Below are 16,638 nucleotides of genomic sequence, written 5' to 3' on the forward strand. Positions count from 1 at the left end.
CGATCAACCAAAGCAAAGGTCTGCTCCACCGCCTCTATCAGGGGTGTTTGTTTTTCTTTGAAAGGCACTGAAACCGACCCTCTTTTCAACATTTTTAATTTTAATTTTTTTTTTTTTAAACATAGTGTTTTTGAGAAAATCAGTTTGGATATGTTTCGTTTTGGAACCCCAAAGATACAGGATCCCCTTCAAACATATACCTTGTTTTAAAAAAAATAATAATTAAAAAAAAAAACCCAAACCCAAGGATTTGTCGCAATTCTATTCCCATCATAGTTGTTTTTTTCATTCTGATCATGTACCATTTGCTTCCTTTCCCTCCCCCCTGGAAATTACCTTCAGCCCCTATTCTCAGAGGAGTGTCTTGCAAAAAAATTCCTTTCCAGCTTGGCCCTCATTTCATTCTTCCATTTTGCATATACCCTGCATATCTAGGAGATAAGGGATGCAGCTGAAAATGTAAATAGGGAACCCGGAAGTCAGGGAGGAATGAAGGGGAGGCAAAAGATAAGGGGGGGGAGGCACAGAAGAAGGAACACAGGCAAGGCCAGAATCCATCGGTGGCCCAGACAAATTAATACGCTTGACCCACAAGTAGCATTTCCAGCCGGACAAGCTGACAAGGAAAATGTATTGAGCCCTATGAAAAGTGAGAGGTTACAGGTTACAAGCCATGATGGGTATCTGCAACCTCCTGATGCAAGGGAGGGCACCAGGATGCAGGTCTCTTGTTGTCTTGTGTGCTCCCTGGGGCATTTGGTGGGCCTCTGTGAGATACAGGAAGCTGGACTAGATGGGCCTTTGGCCTGATCCAGCGGGGCTCTTCTTATTGTCTTATATCGGAAGCTGCCTTGAGTCCCCCAAAGAGAGAAAGACAGGGGAAGAATACTGTATTAAATAATAACAATAACAATAATAATAATAAAGATTCCGCATTCGATAAGTAGATCATAGAGGGGGTGTAGATAGGAAATGAGAGGGCAAGACCAGAGCAAATGATTTGCTCCCAGAGGAGCGAAGAGAGGGCCCGATTGCAGTTTGCCATGGATGAAACGTGGCGAAGAAGAGTCTGTGAATGTGTGGGATCTCAAAAGAACCACCCAGGGATGGATTTGCTGCCCTGTTTTCACAGAGCCACTTATTCCTGTCCATTTGGGGAAAAGGACCTAGCCATTAGCAAGACCAGGAGGGTTCCACACGTGATGAAAAGAAACCCCCCCCCCCCAAGACAACATTGTAGTCTGGATTTTCATCTGTCCTTAGAGTAGGTTCACCTGAGCTACAACTTGCTTGCACCCAGTGATGGCGTACTGCTGTTCGCCCCTTGTGTAATAGCGCAGCTGACCGGCCAAGCTCTCCAGGTGGCTTGGATCTGGGTAGAGACCTTCACTCATCATCTCCTCGTAGAAGCAACTCAGGATATGGTTCTTCTCCAGCAGCACAAACGGGACAATCTCCGCCAAGGCCCAAAGGGGGTGGATGTGGTTGAGGACGGGGCGGAGAGCCGTCCGCAGCTCCTCTGCCTGCCATTGGGGCTGAAGGACGCCGCCGGCAACTTTCTCAAGGAGAACGTCCGTGATCTTGTCCCCTCCCAGGTTGCTGATGAGGATATAAACTGCGTTCAGGAACTCATTGGTTTGGTTCGTCTGGAAGAACCTGCCGAGGGTATCCAAGAGGGCTGGAGACATGAGCTCCACCTCATCCAGAATAAACAAGGGGATTTTCTCCTCGATTTCGGCTTGGGTGACCATCTCGCTGATGGTCTTTGATAGATCTGACTGGCAAGCTGGCGTGGAAGAGTTGTCGGGGCAGTGGTGCATTGTGAAATAGTGCAGCACGGAATTAGAACCCATGACCGACCGGAAGTGTTTGGCTAGCAGCCAGCCGATGTGACTCTTCCCCACCCCGCTCGGCCCGTTGAAGGAAACCACCAGAGGCTTGCTGTGTATGTGGGTGGCCAGGTAATCCTTCAGCAAGCCCATAATGTTCTCGATGGCTAACGTCTGCCCAAACACCTCCCGGTGCATGGTTTTTTCCAGGCCGTCCAAGTCGTACTTCAGGATGTTATCGTCCAAGTTTTCAATGGCATTCAGGATCTGAAAACAAATGATGCCCACCAACAGGAGTAGGCACTGCTTGGCTTTGCTGGTGTGCTCTGTCGGGAGGTACCTCCTGGAGCTCCCAGGGTACAGCACCCGGCGGCTCTTCCGCTTCTTGGTCCGTTTGCCGGTTCTTGTGACGGGCTGCAGCACCGAGGTGTCAAAAGTGAAATACTGGGAACTCTCAAAGCTTGCTTGGCCTAGAAGGGTCGCAGAGGAGCCCCCCAACTTGGCTTTGCCCAGCGAGATCTGCCGCTGCAGAAGCTTCCTTTGGGGATCTGTGGGTGACAGACCTTTCTTCAGCAGCCGGGCCGATCTCCGGAGGCGAACGACGGCCCGCACGGGGGAGGATAGCAGGGAGAGCTTCTGGGAGTTTTTGAGGCTGCCTCCGGTCTTACGGCCATCCATCTTAGCCTCTTCCGGAAGACCTCTCAGTCCAGTTTCCTCTGCGGGAAGGAACAAGAGAAGCATGAGGACCGTGCGAAAAGCCAGTGTGGCCTAGTGGTTAGAGTGCTGGAGGAGAAACTCCTGGCTCAGTTAATGAAGCTCACTGGGTGACCTTGGGCCAGCCCACAGAAGAATGTAAGAACATCAGGCCAAATGCCCATCTAGTCCAGCTTCCTGTGTCTCACAGTGGCCCACCAGATGCCTCAGGGAGCACACAACAAGAGACCCACATCCTATTGCCACTCCCTTGCATCAAGCATTTCAGAGACAGGCTACTTCCAGAACCAGGAGGCCGCGCATACCCATCACGGCTTGTAACCTGTGATGGACCTTTCCTCCATAAAATTGTCCAATCCCCTTTGAAAGGCATCTAGGCATTCAGGTGCCATCACCCCATCCTGTGGCAAGGGGTTCCACAGATTAATGGCACACTGCAACCTCCCTTGCAAGGCGAAACCAGAGTTCACCCCCAGGAATCACAGCCCTGAACACCTTGAAGCAAGAATTGGTTTACTATAAATGTAGCTTCCTTGTTAGGGGCAGGCCATTTCTGTTCTTTGTTTGCTTATTTGTATTTATGTCTATGCCTAATAAAGGTTAATGAGATTGGATTTATAAAGGTAGCAATCATTAAATCAGCAAGAGGTGCAGCTGTCTCACCTCCCAGAAATAGATATAGTGGACCAAGGCCTGGGGGGGGGGGTACAAAGTTTTTTGGGGGTCCCTTCCCAAAGGGGGAGAGTGCTGAGAGCCTTGATCTACCTGCTACCTGCAGATAGATAAAGTAATATGGAAAACCAAACACACTCCTAAGTCTCTCTAAGGCTGCAGTCCTAACCACACTTTCCTGAGAATAAGCCCCATTGAACACAATAGGACTTACTTCTGAGTAGCCCTGGTGAGGCTTGTGCCCTAAAGTCTTTGAAACAAAGAAAATCCATTACATAAAACCAGCATCTTGGTATTTAGGCTCACGCTGCAATGGAGAGTGTCCTGTGCGCACCAAAATGATTCTGCAGCAGCTGTAGCCCCCACAGCTGGGTCCCTGAGCTCCTATCCACTCCTTCCTGGTTATCAGATCCACAAACCAAAGAGCTCCTGTAGCAAGCCGGTGTCCTCCCAGATTTGACCCAGTCCTGGAACGTGCTGGAATCCCTAGCATGTATGCACTGTTGAAACAGAGACGCCTGCGTTGGCTCGGTCATGTCATGAGAATGGATAATGGCCGGATCCCAAAGGATCTCCTCTATGGAGAACTCGTGCAAGGAAAGCGCCCTACAGGTAGACCACAGCTGCGATACAAGGACATCTACAAGAGGGATCTGAAGGCCTTAGGAGTGGACCTCAACAGGCGGGAAACCCTGGCCTCTGAGCGGCCCGCTTGGAGGCAGGCTGTGCAGCATGGCCTTTCCCAGTTTGGCCAACAGTCTGAGGCTAAGAGGCAAAGAAGGAAGGCCCATAGCCAGGGAGACAGACCAGGGACAGACTGCACTTGCTCCCGGTGTGGAAGGGATTGTCACTCCCGAATTGGCCTTTTCAGCCACACTAGATGCTGTTCCAGAACCACCTTTCAGAGCGCGATACCATAGTCTTTCGAGACTGAAGGTTGCCAACAAGTAAGGAAGGTCAGGGAGGCATCCCTGGGTCAGCAGTTGCCACATCATGCACAGGTAGTGAGTTCAGGTGAGATAGGAAAATGTAAGATCCCAGGAGCTTTCTGGGCCTCCTCTTTTGACCCTGACCCCACGTACAAATTACCTCCTTTACCCCCCTCTCCTAGGCCCTGTAGTGGATGATGGGTTTTGGAGGGTCAGGGAGTCAGGGAGTTTTGGAGGTACCCTTGTTCCTAAGATCCAGGTAAAGCAGCTTTTAATTTTTTGGTTGACACATCTCTTGGCCAGCAGCACCACCTAGTGGCCATGGCACCACTTGGCACCCACCAGCAACTTGAGGTCTGTTCAAGAGATGTTGGGAGCATCTCTTTGTGCTTTGCGCACTTTGTGCTTCTTAGTGTGTTCATTGCGCGATGTTTTATATTCACATTTTTGAAACACAGAAAGCCCCCTCGGGGCTGAATCAGACAGACCCACCGGCTCACAGTTGCCTGCCCCACCTGGCAGTGGCACTCTCATTTTACATGGCAACAATTATAAAAATCATCTAGTTGGTTATATATAATCCTATCCACACTTACCCAGCGATAAGCCCCATTGATTGTCATTGTTAAAAGCACACACTGTATATTGTAGGGCACAATCCTAACCCCTTATGCCAGTGCTTTCCAGCGCCGGCATAGCAGTGCCAATGGGACGTGTGCTGCATCCTGCAGTTGGGTGTCGCTCATGGAGGCCTCCTCAAAGTAAGGGAATGTTTGTTCCCTTACCTCTGAGCTGCACTGCCCTTATGTCAGTGCTGGAAAGCCCTGACATAAGGGGTTAGGATTGCACCCGTAGTCTGTTAAAAATACAGGCTTCCCCAAATATAGTAACATACCATTTTGGCATCATAATATCCCAAAATTAAAATACTGAAATGAATGGGGACCCACCGGAAATTGGCTCAAAACCAGCCTAATGGGTCCTAATCCACCATTTGAGAAACAGTGGCTTAAGATCCATTTGATCCCTGAACTCATATGCCTTTTTAAGCACACATTTTGATTGTCCGCCATTCTACCCTAGAGATAGAACATCTGTAATAAATTTTATTTCTAGCTCTAAGATTTTACAAGCTTACAACCTTGGCTGTGACCCTTGGGCTCCGCAAAAAATGCTTCCTAAGGCCGGCCCTGATGCTGATGATAGAGAAAGAGCTGTCACCAACCTCCTCCTTCCCCTGGGCTCTCTCCAGGTCATTTTCATAAGGAAGGAAGTGAGTAGAGAAGCCATGGGAGGAGGTCCATCATGGAGGCCTCCCACACCGGGTGACAGAAACCCTAGTGACACCACTGCTTAAAGCCTGGACCCGTCTGACCTGACATTTCGTTTTTTAAACTCTCCTGCCCTACACCACATAGTTCAGAAGCCACTGGAGCTTCTGGTGCATTCTGCAGCTTTGTTGTGTTTGAGGAAACCAGCTAATCCTTCCAAGGGCTGCCGTGCTAACACGAGAACCAAACCATGAGTCAGTTACCACAAAAATCAACGGAACTGCTGCTGCCTGTCGTGGTCTGGAGCAGCGAAAAAGGGCTTTGAATGGCCTGGGGAGGGAAGGAAGACTTCCCCCCCCCCCTTCATTCTTAGATGACTAAACGTCCGGAGCACCTCGGAGGAAAGCATCTCGGAGGGAATAGAAATGAAACTAGAAAGATCTAGCTGGGGGAACTCACTGACACAAGGTGCATCTGCTAGCTTGGGTGGCCTTAAATGAGGTTTGCACATGAAGGGAGCTGGTAAGACTTTTAACTAGCCACATTTGCAAATAATAGAGCTTCCACAAGCTGGGGCATTGAACCTGCTGTGGAATGCATTGCAAGGACATTGTGTTCCTGTTGGTTGCCTTTGACACAAAGCGGTCCTGTTTACTTCCTATAACTTTGGTTGGTTGGCAACCTTCAGTCTCGAAAGACTATGGTATAAGCCTACAGCACCCAGTATTCCCAGGCGGTCTCCCATCCAAGTACTGACCAGTCCTGACCCTGCTTAGCTTCCAAGATCATGGTATAAGCCTACAGCACCCAGTATTCCCAGGCAGTCTCCCATCCAAGTACTAACCAGGCCTGACCCTGCTTAGCTTCAGAGATCAGACGAGATCAGGCATGTACAGGGTAACAGTTGCTGCTGAAACATATTTCCCCCTGCTGCCTCTCTTTCCCTCCCGTTTCTCGGTCGCTTCTCTTGTGTCTATCTTGACTGTAAGCCATTCGGGGCAGGGACCTCTCCTTTTGTTATGTGCATGAAGCTATGTTGATGGTACCAGAGGCTCTTTAATTCTGATTTATTGGTACTCCCCTTGAACCATTGGGATGGAGGGGGGCTAGAAATCAGAGACGGAACAATGCACAAACAGACCCACATCGGTTGCAGAATAGGGCAGTCGGTGAAAGAATGGCCTTAATCACACAGGCCTGCGAATTTGTGGGTTTAGAGAAAATTGAGGGTCCTTTCAAAATTTATGGTGGTTTGCTATGAACTGGAGACGCTGATTCCAAAAGTGACATCAATTTTGCCCTATCGTGTTGAATTTTGGAGATACAACATAATCTCTTTGAGTCAACAGTTCTTCTCATGAAGAACCTATGGCTATGTGGAAGAACCTCAGGCTATGCTGGATCTCTAAAACTCAGTGGGATAGTGCAAAACTGGTGTTACTTTTGGAATCAGCACCTCCAGATATACCCAAGTCTAACTTTTAAGACAGCAAAATGTATGATATTTGCTGCCTGGAATGTTCCCCCGGCCTAGCTAATTATTACTGTTTGGGATTCCTGGGGGCCAGGAGCAAACCAAACCAGTCAGGCCTCATTCCTGACAATCACAGCCCCACAGCTGAAGGTGGCAGGCTACTGTCTTCCTCTCCCATAAACCCATATAGGAGAGGCTCCTATATTTGTCCCCCAAGCAGTGACAGAGCAGGAGTGGTACCAGGATGTGGTGATCTTGTGGTCTTGTGTGCTTCCTGGTGGGTCACTGTGAGATGCAGGAAGCTGGACTAGACGGGCCTTTGGCCTGATCCAGCACCATTACGTTCTTTTGAAAATTGAAGTGTGGGATAAAAAATATTCCAGATAAATATTAAAGGTATATTAAGAGTGTTAGCCTAGGCATATTTACTTGGCAATAAGTCTTACTGTATTCATAGGGCTTACTCCCAGGTCAACTTGCATAAGATTCTACCATTAATCTTTGTCCTGTCTCTCCAACAGTCCTTGGGTAAGAAGATGGCTTAGAGACATTCATATGTGCCCCTAGGCAAATACCTTAGTTCTCCTCTTGCTGAGCCTGCTTCTCCACTAAGGTTATTTGAAATAGTTTCAAGGGCAAAACCTGATATGGCCATTCATACTGTAGGGGGGAAAACAAAACCCCACAGTTTTGTTCCCTACTGATCCCCGCCACCCCTCACCAGACCCCCTGCTCCCAAGGCAGGAATTTGTGGGGTAAAATTTACAGAAGGAAAATGACACACTGGGATTTTGATGCAATGCTGTTTGTACCTATTGGGTGCAACTGGGCATGCAGGGGCTGGTATCGCAAGTTTGACCTGGCTGGATTCCATGTTGCCGGCACCTCCCTGGTTTAAAGGAAACTATTTCCCTTTGTTTTCTTTCCGCTTATCTCTGAAAATTCTTTAAAGTTCCTCCAACTTATTATGTCAGCTCTTGATTTAAATGAATATACAGCCCAGTTCTTCCTCCGTTTGATGGTTCCAGAGATACTGGGCAGCTCTGGACACAGCTGCATTCACCCCTGTGGGAAACGCCTGGATATGAAGGCAGGGTGGCCAACTGTTCTGCCGACTCTGCTCTTGCGCTTTTTAATAGATGCCTTACAAGCACAAATTAAACTGGTAAAGCTTTTTTTTTTGTGGTACGGAGCTGGAGGGAGGGAAGAAGCTTCACCTGTGTTAGATGGCAGCTGAAAGCAGAGGATCAGGGCTAATTGAAAAGCTGGCACCCCTATCTAGAGCCCTTCAGAGCGGAGAAGGGGTTAGCATAGAGCTGTGTTTCCCACACTGTGGGTTGGGACCCACAACTGAAAATTTGGCACCCCTATCTAGAGCCCTTCAGAGCGGAGAAGGGGTTAGCATAGAACTGTGTTTCCCACACTGTGGGTTGGGACCCACAACTGAAAATTTGGCACCCCTATCTAGAGCCCTTCAGAGCGGAGAAGGGGTTAGCATAGAACTGTGTCTCCCACACTGTGGGTTGGAACCCCCTAGTGGGTCGGGAGCCAATTTTGAGTGGGTCGCAAAACTTTTTTTGAAGCATTAAAAAAAAAAAGCTAACCAGTGGTGTGGGTTAATCTCCCAAACCCCCCCCCCCAAATTAAAATGTCGCATTTTCCTATTTTCTCCAGTAATTGGCATGCCATAGATCACATGTAAACCCAGTTTCGGCCTTTCATCAGGCCTGGAAGTCCCTAAGCGCACCTCTTGCTCTCCATTTCAGGCTTCTGGGTACCCCGGAAGGACTGTAAAGGTTTGGGGGAACTCCATTTCTAGGGAGAGTCTAGCAAATGTCTAAACACACATAGATAAAAATGTAAAGTCTCCAGCAGCCCCAGAAGCACAGGACCCCAATCATATTAATGGATAATGTATTAATTATTATTAGTAAATAAAAATATTATTTCTTTCTATATTTGAGGGGGGGGGGCTTAGTGGGTCACAACGGATTGTCATTTTAAAAAGCAGGTCCCCGTGCTAGAAAGTTTGGGAAGCACTACTATAGGCTAGAACAGGGGTGCCCAAACCCCGGCCCTGGGGCCATTTGCGGCCCTCAAGGCCTCTCAATGTGGCCCTTGGGGAGCCCCCAGTCTCCAATGAGCCTCTGGCCCTCCGGGGATTTGTTGGAGCCCACACTGGCCCAACGCAACTGCTGTCAGCGTGAGGGTGACTATTTAACCTCTCGCATGAGCTGTGGATGAGGGCTCCCTCCACTGCTTGCTGTTTCACATCTGTGATGCAGTAGTTGCAGAAAAGGAAAGGCCAGCCTTGCTTTGTGCAAGGCCTTTTATAGGCCTTGAGCTATTGCAAGACCTTCATTCATTCATGTAAGTTCATCTTTAATATAGTCATTTATGTAAACTTATGTAAATTTATTCAAATTTTAAATGTAAATTAATTCTTTTTTCTCCCGGCCCCCGACACAGTGTCAGAGAGATGATGTGGCCCTCCTGCCAAAAACTTTGGACACCCCTGGATTAGAATATAGAATATTATAGCATAGAATATAATGGATAAAGCGAATGAGCAAGTGACCCAAGCCTCGTGGTCTTGCAACATGCACAGCCAGGTAATTTAAACACAACTTCAACATGTGCCACAAGGTGAGTGCCTAGAAGATAAGTAGATGATCAGAGATTCAGGACTGGTGGTTGCTTGGCAACCTTCAGTCTCGAAAGACTATGGTATAAGCCTACAGCACCCGGGATTCCCAGGCGGTCTCCCATCCAAGTACTAACCAGGCCTGACCCTGCTTAGCTTCCGACGGTGACAAAACAACACAGGGCTGACGTGGGAGAGCTCGCCACTGAGCCATGATGCAAATTCAGCAGGTGCGCACCTCTTCATTGCCCCCCCTTGCCCTCCACATTGCTCTGCATCTCCCCCCCCCCCCCATTTCTCTGCTTCTCGTGCAAGCAAAGGCGCAGGAGCACTTCCAGGGTTAAAAAAAAAAGTATGAGGTTAGCAACCTCATACTGAAGCACGGTTGCTAACTTTTTTAACCAACCCCATTGGTTAAAGGGCTCCTGCGCCTTTAGCAATGCTGATCTGCAGCTAAAAGCTGCTGCTCCTGCTGGTTTTTTTTTCTCTCTCGAAGAGTTTCTGTAGATTGAGCTGTTTTTAACAGCACAGGAGCAAACTGGATGGATGCTTTTGCGGCCAGTTGGCAATGCTGTCTCAAATATGTGCGCCGTTCCTCTGCCCCTTTTTTTCCTTTCTCCCCCCAAAAAGTCAGCAGCAACCCAAACAAAAGTTCACCTAATAAAACACCCGAGGTGGTCAATGCGTCTTCCGACAAAGCTCCTGTGCCTTTCTAACAGATGCACACGTTTAGCAGGTTAAACAGTTGGGCTGCGGTTGTTATACATTTTAATGCCAGGCAGCTGCTAAAGGCACAGGAATCCTGCCCTGGTAGAAAAAGAAAGTTGGCAACTTTGTAGGGTTGCCAACTTTTTAATCCGCCTCTGCCTCTGTGCCTTTAACAGACCCTCAATCTGCAGATATTGGCAAATATATCCTGCATAATCTATTTCTCCATGCTGTGAAAAGCTCCTGCTAAGATCAGCAGACCAGGCTTTCCTCTGTGTTAGTTGGCAACCTACCAGCTCCTGTGCTGCAAGTCTAGGCTATCCCCTCCCCCCCCCACACACACACAGCCCTGCTGCAGAACAGACAGAAGCCATTACCAAAGACCAGGTCTTCCTTGCCAGTCCATCAGGGAACCTTCTTCCCTCCTATGAATGAGTGCGCCGGTCCTATCTGGAAGTGGAGAAGCCGCGGTGAAGGTGCTGAGGGGGTCAAGCCCCTGCGGCTTGGTGTGCCTTGTGCAAAAGGACTCAGGGCTGCCTCTGGCTCAGAGAGACGGCAGCCAGCGTGGGAGTGCCCCCTTTCCCCTCTCGCAGTGCACTTCCTTCTCACACCCAGGAGGCCTTATCTCAGTACTGCCGGAGTCCTGCTGCTCAAGAGGGTTGGCTCATGGCCCCTTCTTTTGCAAGAAGCACTTACACACACTTAGGCACACGGCCCATTCATTGGCTGCGGGCGGGCCGCACAGGAAGTCAGACTCCAAAGACGAGGCACGGCCAGCCGCCCTCGCCACTTCCAAGGCAGGCCCTGCCAGGCGGGGGCTCGGGTCACCGAAAGGTGAGCGCGCGCGAGGCAGGCTTCCCCAACCCATGGCTTGCCTGGCCTGCATTCGTGCCAGAAAGTCGAGGCTGGTCCTTGCTACGGTTGCACCATGTGCCACGCACCAGACAGTCAACCTAAGGCTCAAAATGTGACAACCCCACCACCACCACCACCGCCTCCCACAATCAGGGCTCCTCTTAGGCACGGTTGTGTCCAAGAGCGGCTCCACCATGAGGGCACCATTTCAGGGTGGCCAATTTGGGATAAACGATGCCCCCCACAAACCTTTGTTGGATGCGCCTCCAGGATGGCGACCACGATCAGCATCGCACACCGTTTTCCTACAGCAGCTACTCAAGGAACCCTGGCTGCCTGGCAAGCCTCCTCCTCCCCCCCGCAAGTGCCACAAAAGGACACCAACTTTTCCAGGGGCACCTGATGCTTTGCCTTGTGCAACAGCCTCATTAGAGAGCCAGGATGGTGTAGTGGTTTGGGAGGTGGACTTAGACCTGGATGATCCAGGTTCAAATCTCCCCTCAGCCACAAAGCCTCCTGGGTGAGCTTGGGCCAGTCACTTTCTCTCAGCCTCACCTGCCTCACAGGGTGGTTGTGAGGACAAGAAGGAGGGGAGGAGCAGCTGCGTAAACCGCTCTGAGCTCTTTGGAGGAAGGGCGGTAGAAAAATGTGAATAAATAAACAAACAAACAAACAAATTAGCAGGCAATGGGGATCCTCCTCATCCCTGGAAGGCTTCAGCTGCTTAACCCTTTGGACTGAGCCACAGTGAAAGGCACGCCAAGCGGTCAGGGCTATCAGGGCTACAATCATAGAACTGGAAGGGTCCATGAGGTCATCTAGTCCAACCCACTGCCTGTAGCAGGAAAGGCTATCACCAGCCTTTATTAATAGGTGGCTCCTTCTGCCCTCCCCTGCACTGCCCCAAGTGCATCCTCCAGTGGGGCACTGCTGCCCTCAACTGTTCCCAGGACCAGGAAGTCGAGGTCATGAGAGGAGCAGACAGGCAGGGAGGAGATGTTGGTGGGTGGCGACAGCTAACCCACTGCCTATTGCACCAACTTCAGGCAGCCTGCTAGGGCTTCTCATGCTTGAATGGGAGACCAGCGACTTCCTCAACAGCAGCATAAACCCACAGAACAGGCTATATAAGGACTCTGGGGTCCTCAGCTCCTTAGCGCTCTCCATTCTCCTCTGGCAAACTTTCAGAGTGTGCAGGAAGAGGAAGGGGCAGCTGGGCCCACAGGCAACAGGTTGGGGGATGTGGCAAGCAGGCAAGTGTAGGACATTCTTTTGCCTCCCCCAGCCCACCACCTGAGGCAAGAGGTTCACTGGGCCTCATGGGTGGGCCAGCCCAATCTGCACCTCTCCTGGGAAATTCTCTTTTCCCCTCCCTTTCTTTAATGCAGTGGTTCCCCAACTTTTTAGCACTGGGGCCCACTTTTTAAAACAATGCTCTCTCAGGACCCACCTAGGTTTACCGGCCTTTAAAAAAGAAATCTAGAATCTCTTTTAAAAAGAGATTATTTATTTATTCCATACTGTGTTCTTGATTTCCTCTTTGGCTCGGTCACCGTTTCCAAGACAGCAACTGAAAGGAGTTGAGGTCGGCGGCGCATCACCAAGTTAAGGGAGGAGGCAATCACCTCATGTGCCAACCCTGTAAGTTAGAGTAGGCTACGAAAGAGGAGTCCACCCTCGGTCCCTGTTTTCCGTTCAACCCTTTTAGTGCATTCTCAGACTGGCTGTCACCCAAGTTTCTAGGAGGCTTATCTCAACTGCAATGGTTCAAAAAATGGTTGGCAACCTTCAGTCTCGAAAGACTATGGTATAAGCCTACAGCACCCAGTATTCCCAGGCGGTCTCCCATCCAAGTACTAACCAGGCCTGACCCTGCTTAGCTTCTAAGATCAGACAAGATCAGGCATGTGCAGGATAACAGTTGCTGCAATGGTTCAAAGCTGAAGCAAGAACAGGGTCACCAACTGAACGGGGCTGCTGTGTCTCGATCAGCTCCTTTCCACAAGACATTGAACACACATGGGGATGTGAGCTCAAAGCGATAGTTGCCCTCCTCCCCAAGGGCCACCGGGCACTCACCGCCACACTGGTCCCCTGCCTCCTGGGAGCACAGACCCATGGCCTGCCCTTCCTCGTCTCCTCTGCTGCAGAGTCACAGAGCCGGGTCTGTTCTCTTCCAGCAGCTTCCAGTGCAATGAACTCTTCATGCAAATCGTCCTTAGGCTGGACAATGGGCAGGTGTTTGCATCTTTCCTTTGCATATTCACTGGCTGGGGGGGGGGGGGAAGAGAAGCATTGCAGAACCATCCTGAATAGAACAAGTGGATGTAGCTTGCAACGTTCAAGGAGATATAGGTGTGCAAGTATCCTTCCCAGTCAACATTAGGAAAGCTGCCCCCCCTTCTCCACCTGGCACAACAGGGTCCATCAGCAGCCACCAATGGAGGGCTGTGTGACAGATGTATAGGCCTCTAAATGACAGCCCAATCCTTGTGGCTCGGGCTGCAAGAGAGGTTGAGAAAATGGACAAAGCTCAACCCAGACGGCTGAGGGCAAACGCAAAGTAACAACTTCAATCGTCATACAGCACAAGCGTATGCATGTCTACTCAGAAGTGAATGCTATGGAACTTACGCCTAGAAAAGCGTGAACAGGTCCTGCCTCCGTATACTTCATGTGTATAGAGGGAGTAGAGGAAGGGGCTCAGCACACAGCCTTGGGGAGCTCCCGTATTTAATATCACAGTGGAAGAATGATAAGAGCCCATCCTAACTGACTGTGGCCTATTTGTCAAAAAGTCCTTTATCCACAGACAAATGTCATGCTGTATGCCCAAACTGGTCATTTTAAAAAACAGCCTGCTAGGTAGAATGGTGTTAAAAGCAGAACTTTAGATATAGGCTGATGGGTTCTGAGCTGTCTGTGACAGATCAGGAGAGAGATCTTGGGGTGGTGGTGGACAGGTCGATGAAAGTGACGACCCAATGTGCGGCGGCAGTAAAGAAGGCCAATTCTATGCTTGGGATCATTAGGAAGGGTATTGAGAACAAAATGGCTAATGTTATAATGCCGTTGTACAAATCTATGGTAAGGCCACACCTGGAGTATTGTGTCCAGTTCTGGTCGCCGCATCTCAAAAAGGATATAGTGGAAATGGAAAAGGTGCAAAAGAGGGCAACTAAGATGACTGCTGGGCTGGGGCACCTTCCTTATGAGAAAAGGCTATGGCATTTGGGCCTCTTCAGCCTAGAAAAGAGACGCCTGAGGGGGAACATGATTGAGACATACAAAATTATGCATGGGAAGGATAAAGTGGATAGAGAGATGCTCTTTACACTCTCACATAACACCAGAACCAGGGGACATCCACTCAAACTGAGTGTTGGGAGAGTTAGAACAGACAAGAGAAAATATTTCTTTACTCAGCGTGTGGTTGGTCTGTGGAACCCCTTGCCACAGGATGTGGTGCTGGCGTCTGGCCTGGACGCTTTTAAAAGGGGATTGGACAAGTTTCTGGAGGAAAAATCCATTACGGGGTACAAGCCATGAGGTGTATGCGCAACCTCCTGATTTTAGAAATGGGCTATGTCAAAAGGCCAGATGCAAGGGAGGGCACCAGGATTCAGGTCTCTTGTTATCTGGTGTGCTCCCTGGGGCATTTGGTGGGCCGCTGTGAGATACAGGAAGCTGGACTAGATGGGCCTATGGCCTGATCCAGTGGGGCTGTTCTTATGTTCTTAACTATAATCCACAACCAACAGCCGTACATATGTACCCCGTTGTTCCAAATGACACAGGACTGTACGTAAAACAATAGAGATGGCATCATCAGTCGACCTATTACTCCTGTATGCAAATTGACAAGGATCCAAGGTAGGTGGAAGACCAGACTTAATACGTTTCAACACCAGCCTCTCAAAACGCTTCATAATTACTGAAGTTAGAGCCACAGGTCGATAATCATTGAGAGAAGCAACTACTGTCTGCTTAGGAACTGGCACTATAATAGATGTCTTCAAGCAAGTAGGGACAGAGCACTGTGACAGAGATAAATTGAAAATATTTGTAAAAACTTCAGTCAGCTCTGCAGCGCAGTGTCTAAGGACCCGTCCCAGAATGCCATCTGGGCCAGCTGCTTTCCGGACGTTAATATTCTGCAAAAACCCATCTCACATCATCAGGCTGCAGGACAAGTGGCTGACCATCATTGGCTGCAGCTGGAATGTTGGTGGCTGCTATCTCCTCCTCAAACCGGCCCAAAAAAATGATTAAACTGCTCTGCCATGGAATTGCTACTGCTGGGCAGACTATTTTTATAATTCTGCCCAGTAAGTTGTCGCAGGCCCTGCCATACCCGGCGGGTATCCGAACTTTCAAAATGCTGGAGTTCAACCTTTCAAAATTTTCTGGAGCTCGGAAATTGAAAATCGTTGGCCGAAAACTGGAAGTGACCATTTTTGGCCTCCAGAAGGTCTTAGAAGGGGAGAAGTCAGCAGGCACAGGGGTGCCAGCACCTCCAGGTGGGGTGATCCAGGGGGTGTGCACCAAAGTGGCACAGTAACTAGGAATGCCACTACTCTGAACAGCTCCCGATGAGATCGGAACTCCTTGTGTTTGTAGCTTTGGGCTCTGTAATGGAGAGGAAGGGAAACCACAAATAATATTTAATATGTGACCTGGCTGATAAACAAAACCCAAGTTTTATTTAGTTTATAGAGTCTGGAAGAATAGATTGCATCAGGCTCTGCCCACATAATTTTTGGTTTTATTTTTAAGGAGTAGAACCTTTTTTTAAAATTTTAAGTAAAAATCCAAACTGATAGCTGAAGATGATGGTACCAGTTTCTGAGCCTGCACTGTGCAGTCAGTGGACACAAGAAGCCCCTGTGGGACACTTGACTCAATTTCAGCAACCTTTAATGGCATAATAAAAGTTATTACGGCATACATAAACAAACGACAGAGATACAAAAGAACAAATAAAATAAATAAAACATAGAAAGGAGGCCACAGGAAAATGCTCGCCCAAATACACCATTCACAGCTACCCAACACTGTTAAAGGTAAGGACTTTTGCTAGAAACTCGGCCACTAGAGTCGTAATTTCATGCAAAAAGTCGTGTAAAAGGAACGCAACAAGAAGGTGAGGGGGGCCGGAATAACTTAAAAGAACTGGGCCCAAGATAGAACAGCAAAGTTTACTGAGCGCAGGGCAAACACAAAGAAGATGGGTAACAGAATCAGGCTCAATACCACACCAGTTACAGTGCCTTTGATTGAAGGGAACCTGGGAGTAGCGGCCACTCAACACCGCTGAGGGGAAAATATTGAGCCGGGCTAACATAAAAGCCCTCCTCTCGAGAGGATTCACAAGGCGCTGGAAATAGGAATGCCCATTAGCAAAGGAAGGAAAAATTCCGTAATAAGTGGGGGAACATACCCGGTTAAAGTTGGAAAAGAGCCATAAACGTTCGGACTCCCAGAGTCTTACATGAATAAGGGATAACGCCTGATCAAAATTACTGTTAAAGAGAGAGTCTAA

General features: G+C 49.1%; 1 protein-coding gene and 1 pseudogene across 1 annotated transcript; both read right to left on the bottom strand.

Moving 5' to 3' along the window:
• Positions 1 to 1,259: 1,259 nt before the first annotated feature.
• TOR4A (torsin family 4 member A) lies at positions 1,260 to 10,685 on the bottom strand. The gene is made up of 2 exons (XM_066610819.1): positions 10,619 to 10,685; positions 1,260 to 2,545 (listed from the first exon to the last, which is right to left on the bottom strand). Exon 2 carries the CDS (start codon positions 2,505 to 2,507, stop codon positions 1,260 to 1,262), a length of 1,248 nt encoding a protein of 415 aa, XP_066466916.1. The 5' UTR covers positions 2,508 to 2,545; positions 10,619 to 10,685.
• Positions 6,211 to 6,330, bottom strand: LOC136635693 (5S ribosomal RNA; annotated as a pseudogene).
• Positions 10,686 to 16,638: the final 5,953 nt, after the last annotated feature.

The sequence above is a fragment of the Tiliqua scincoides genome, chromosome 16, assembly GCF_035046505.1.
Source record: "Tiliqua scincoides isolate rTilSci1 chromosome 16, rTilSci1.hap2, whole genome shotgun sequence".
Lineage (NCBI taxonomy): Eukaryota > Metazoa > Chordata > Lepidosauria > Squamata > Scincidae > Tiliqua > Tiliqua scincoides.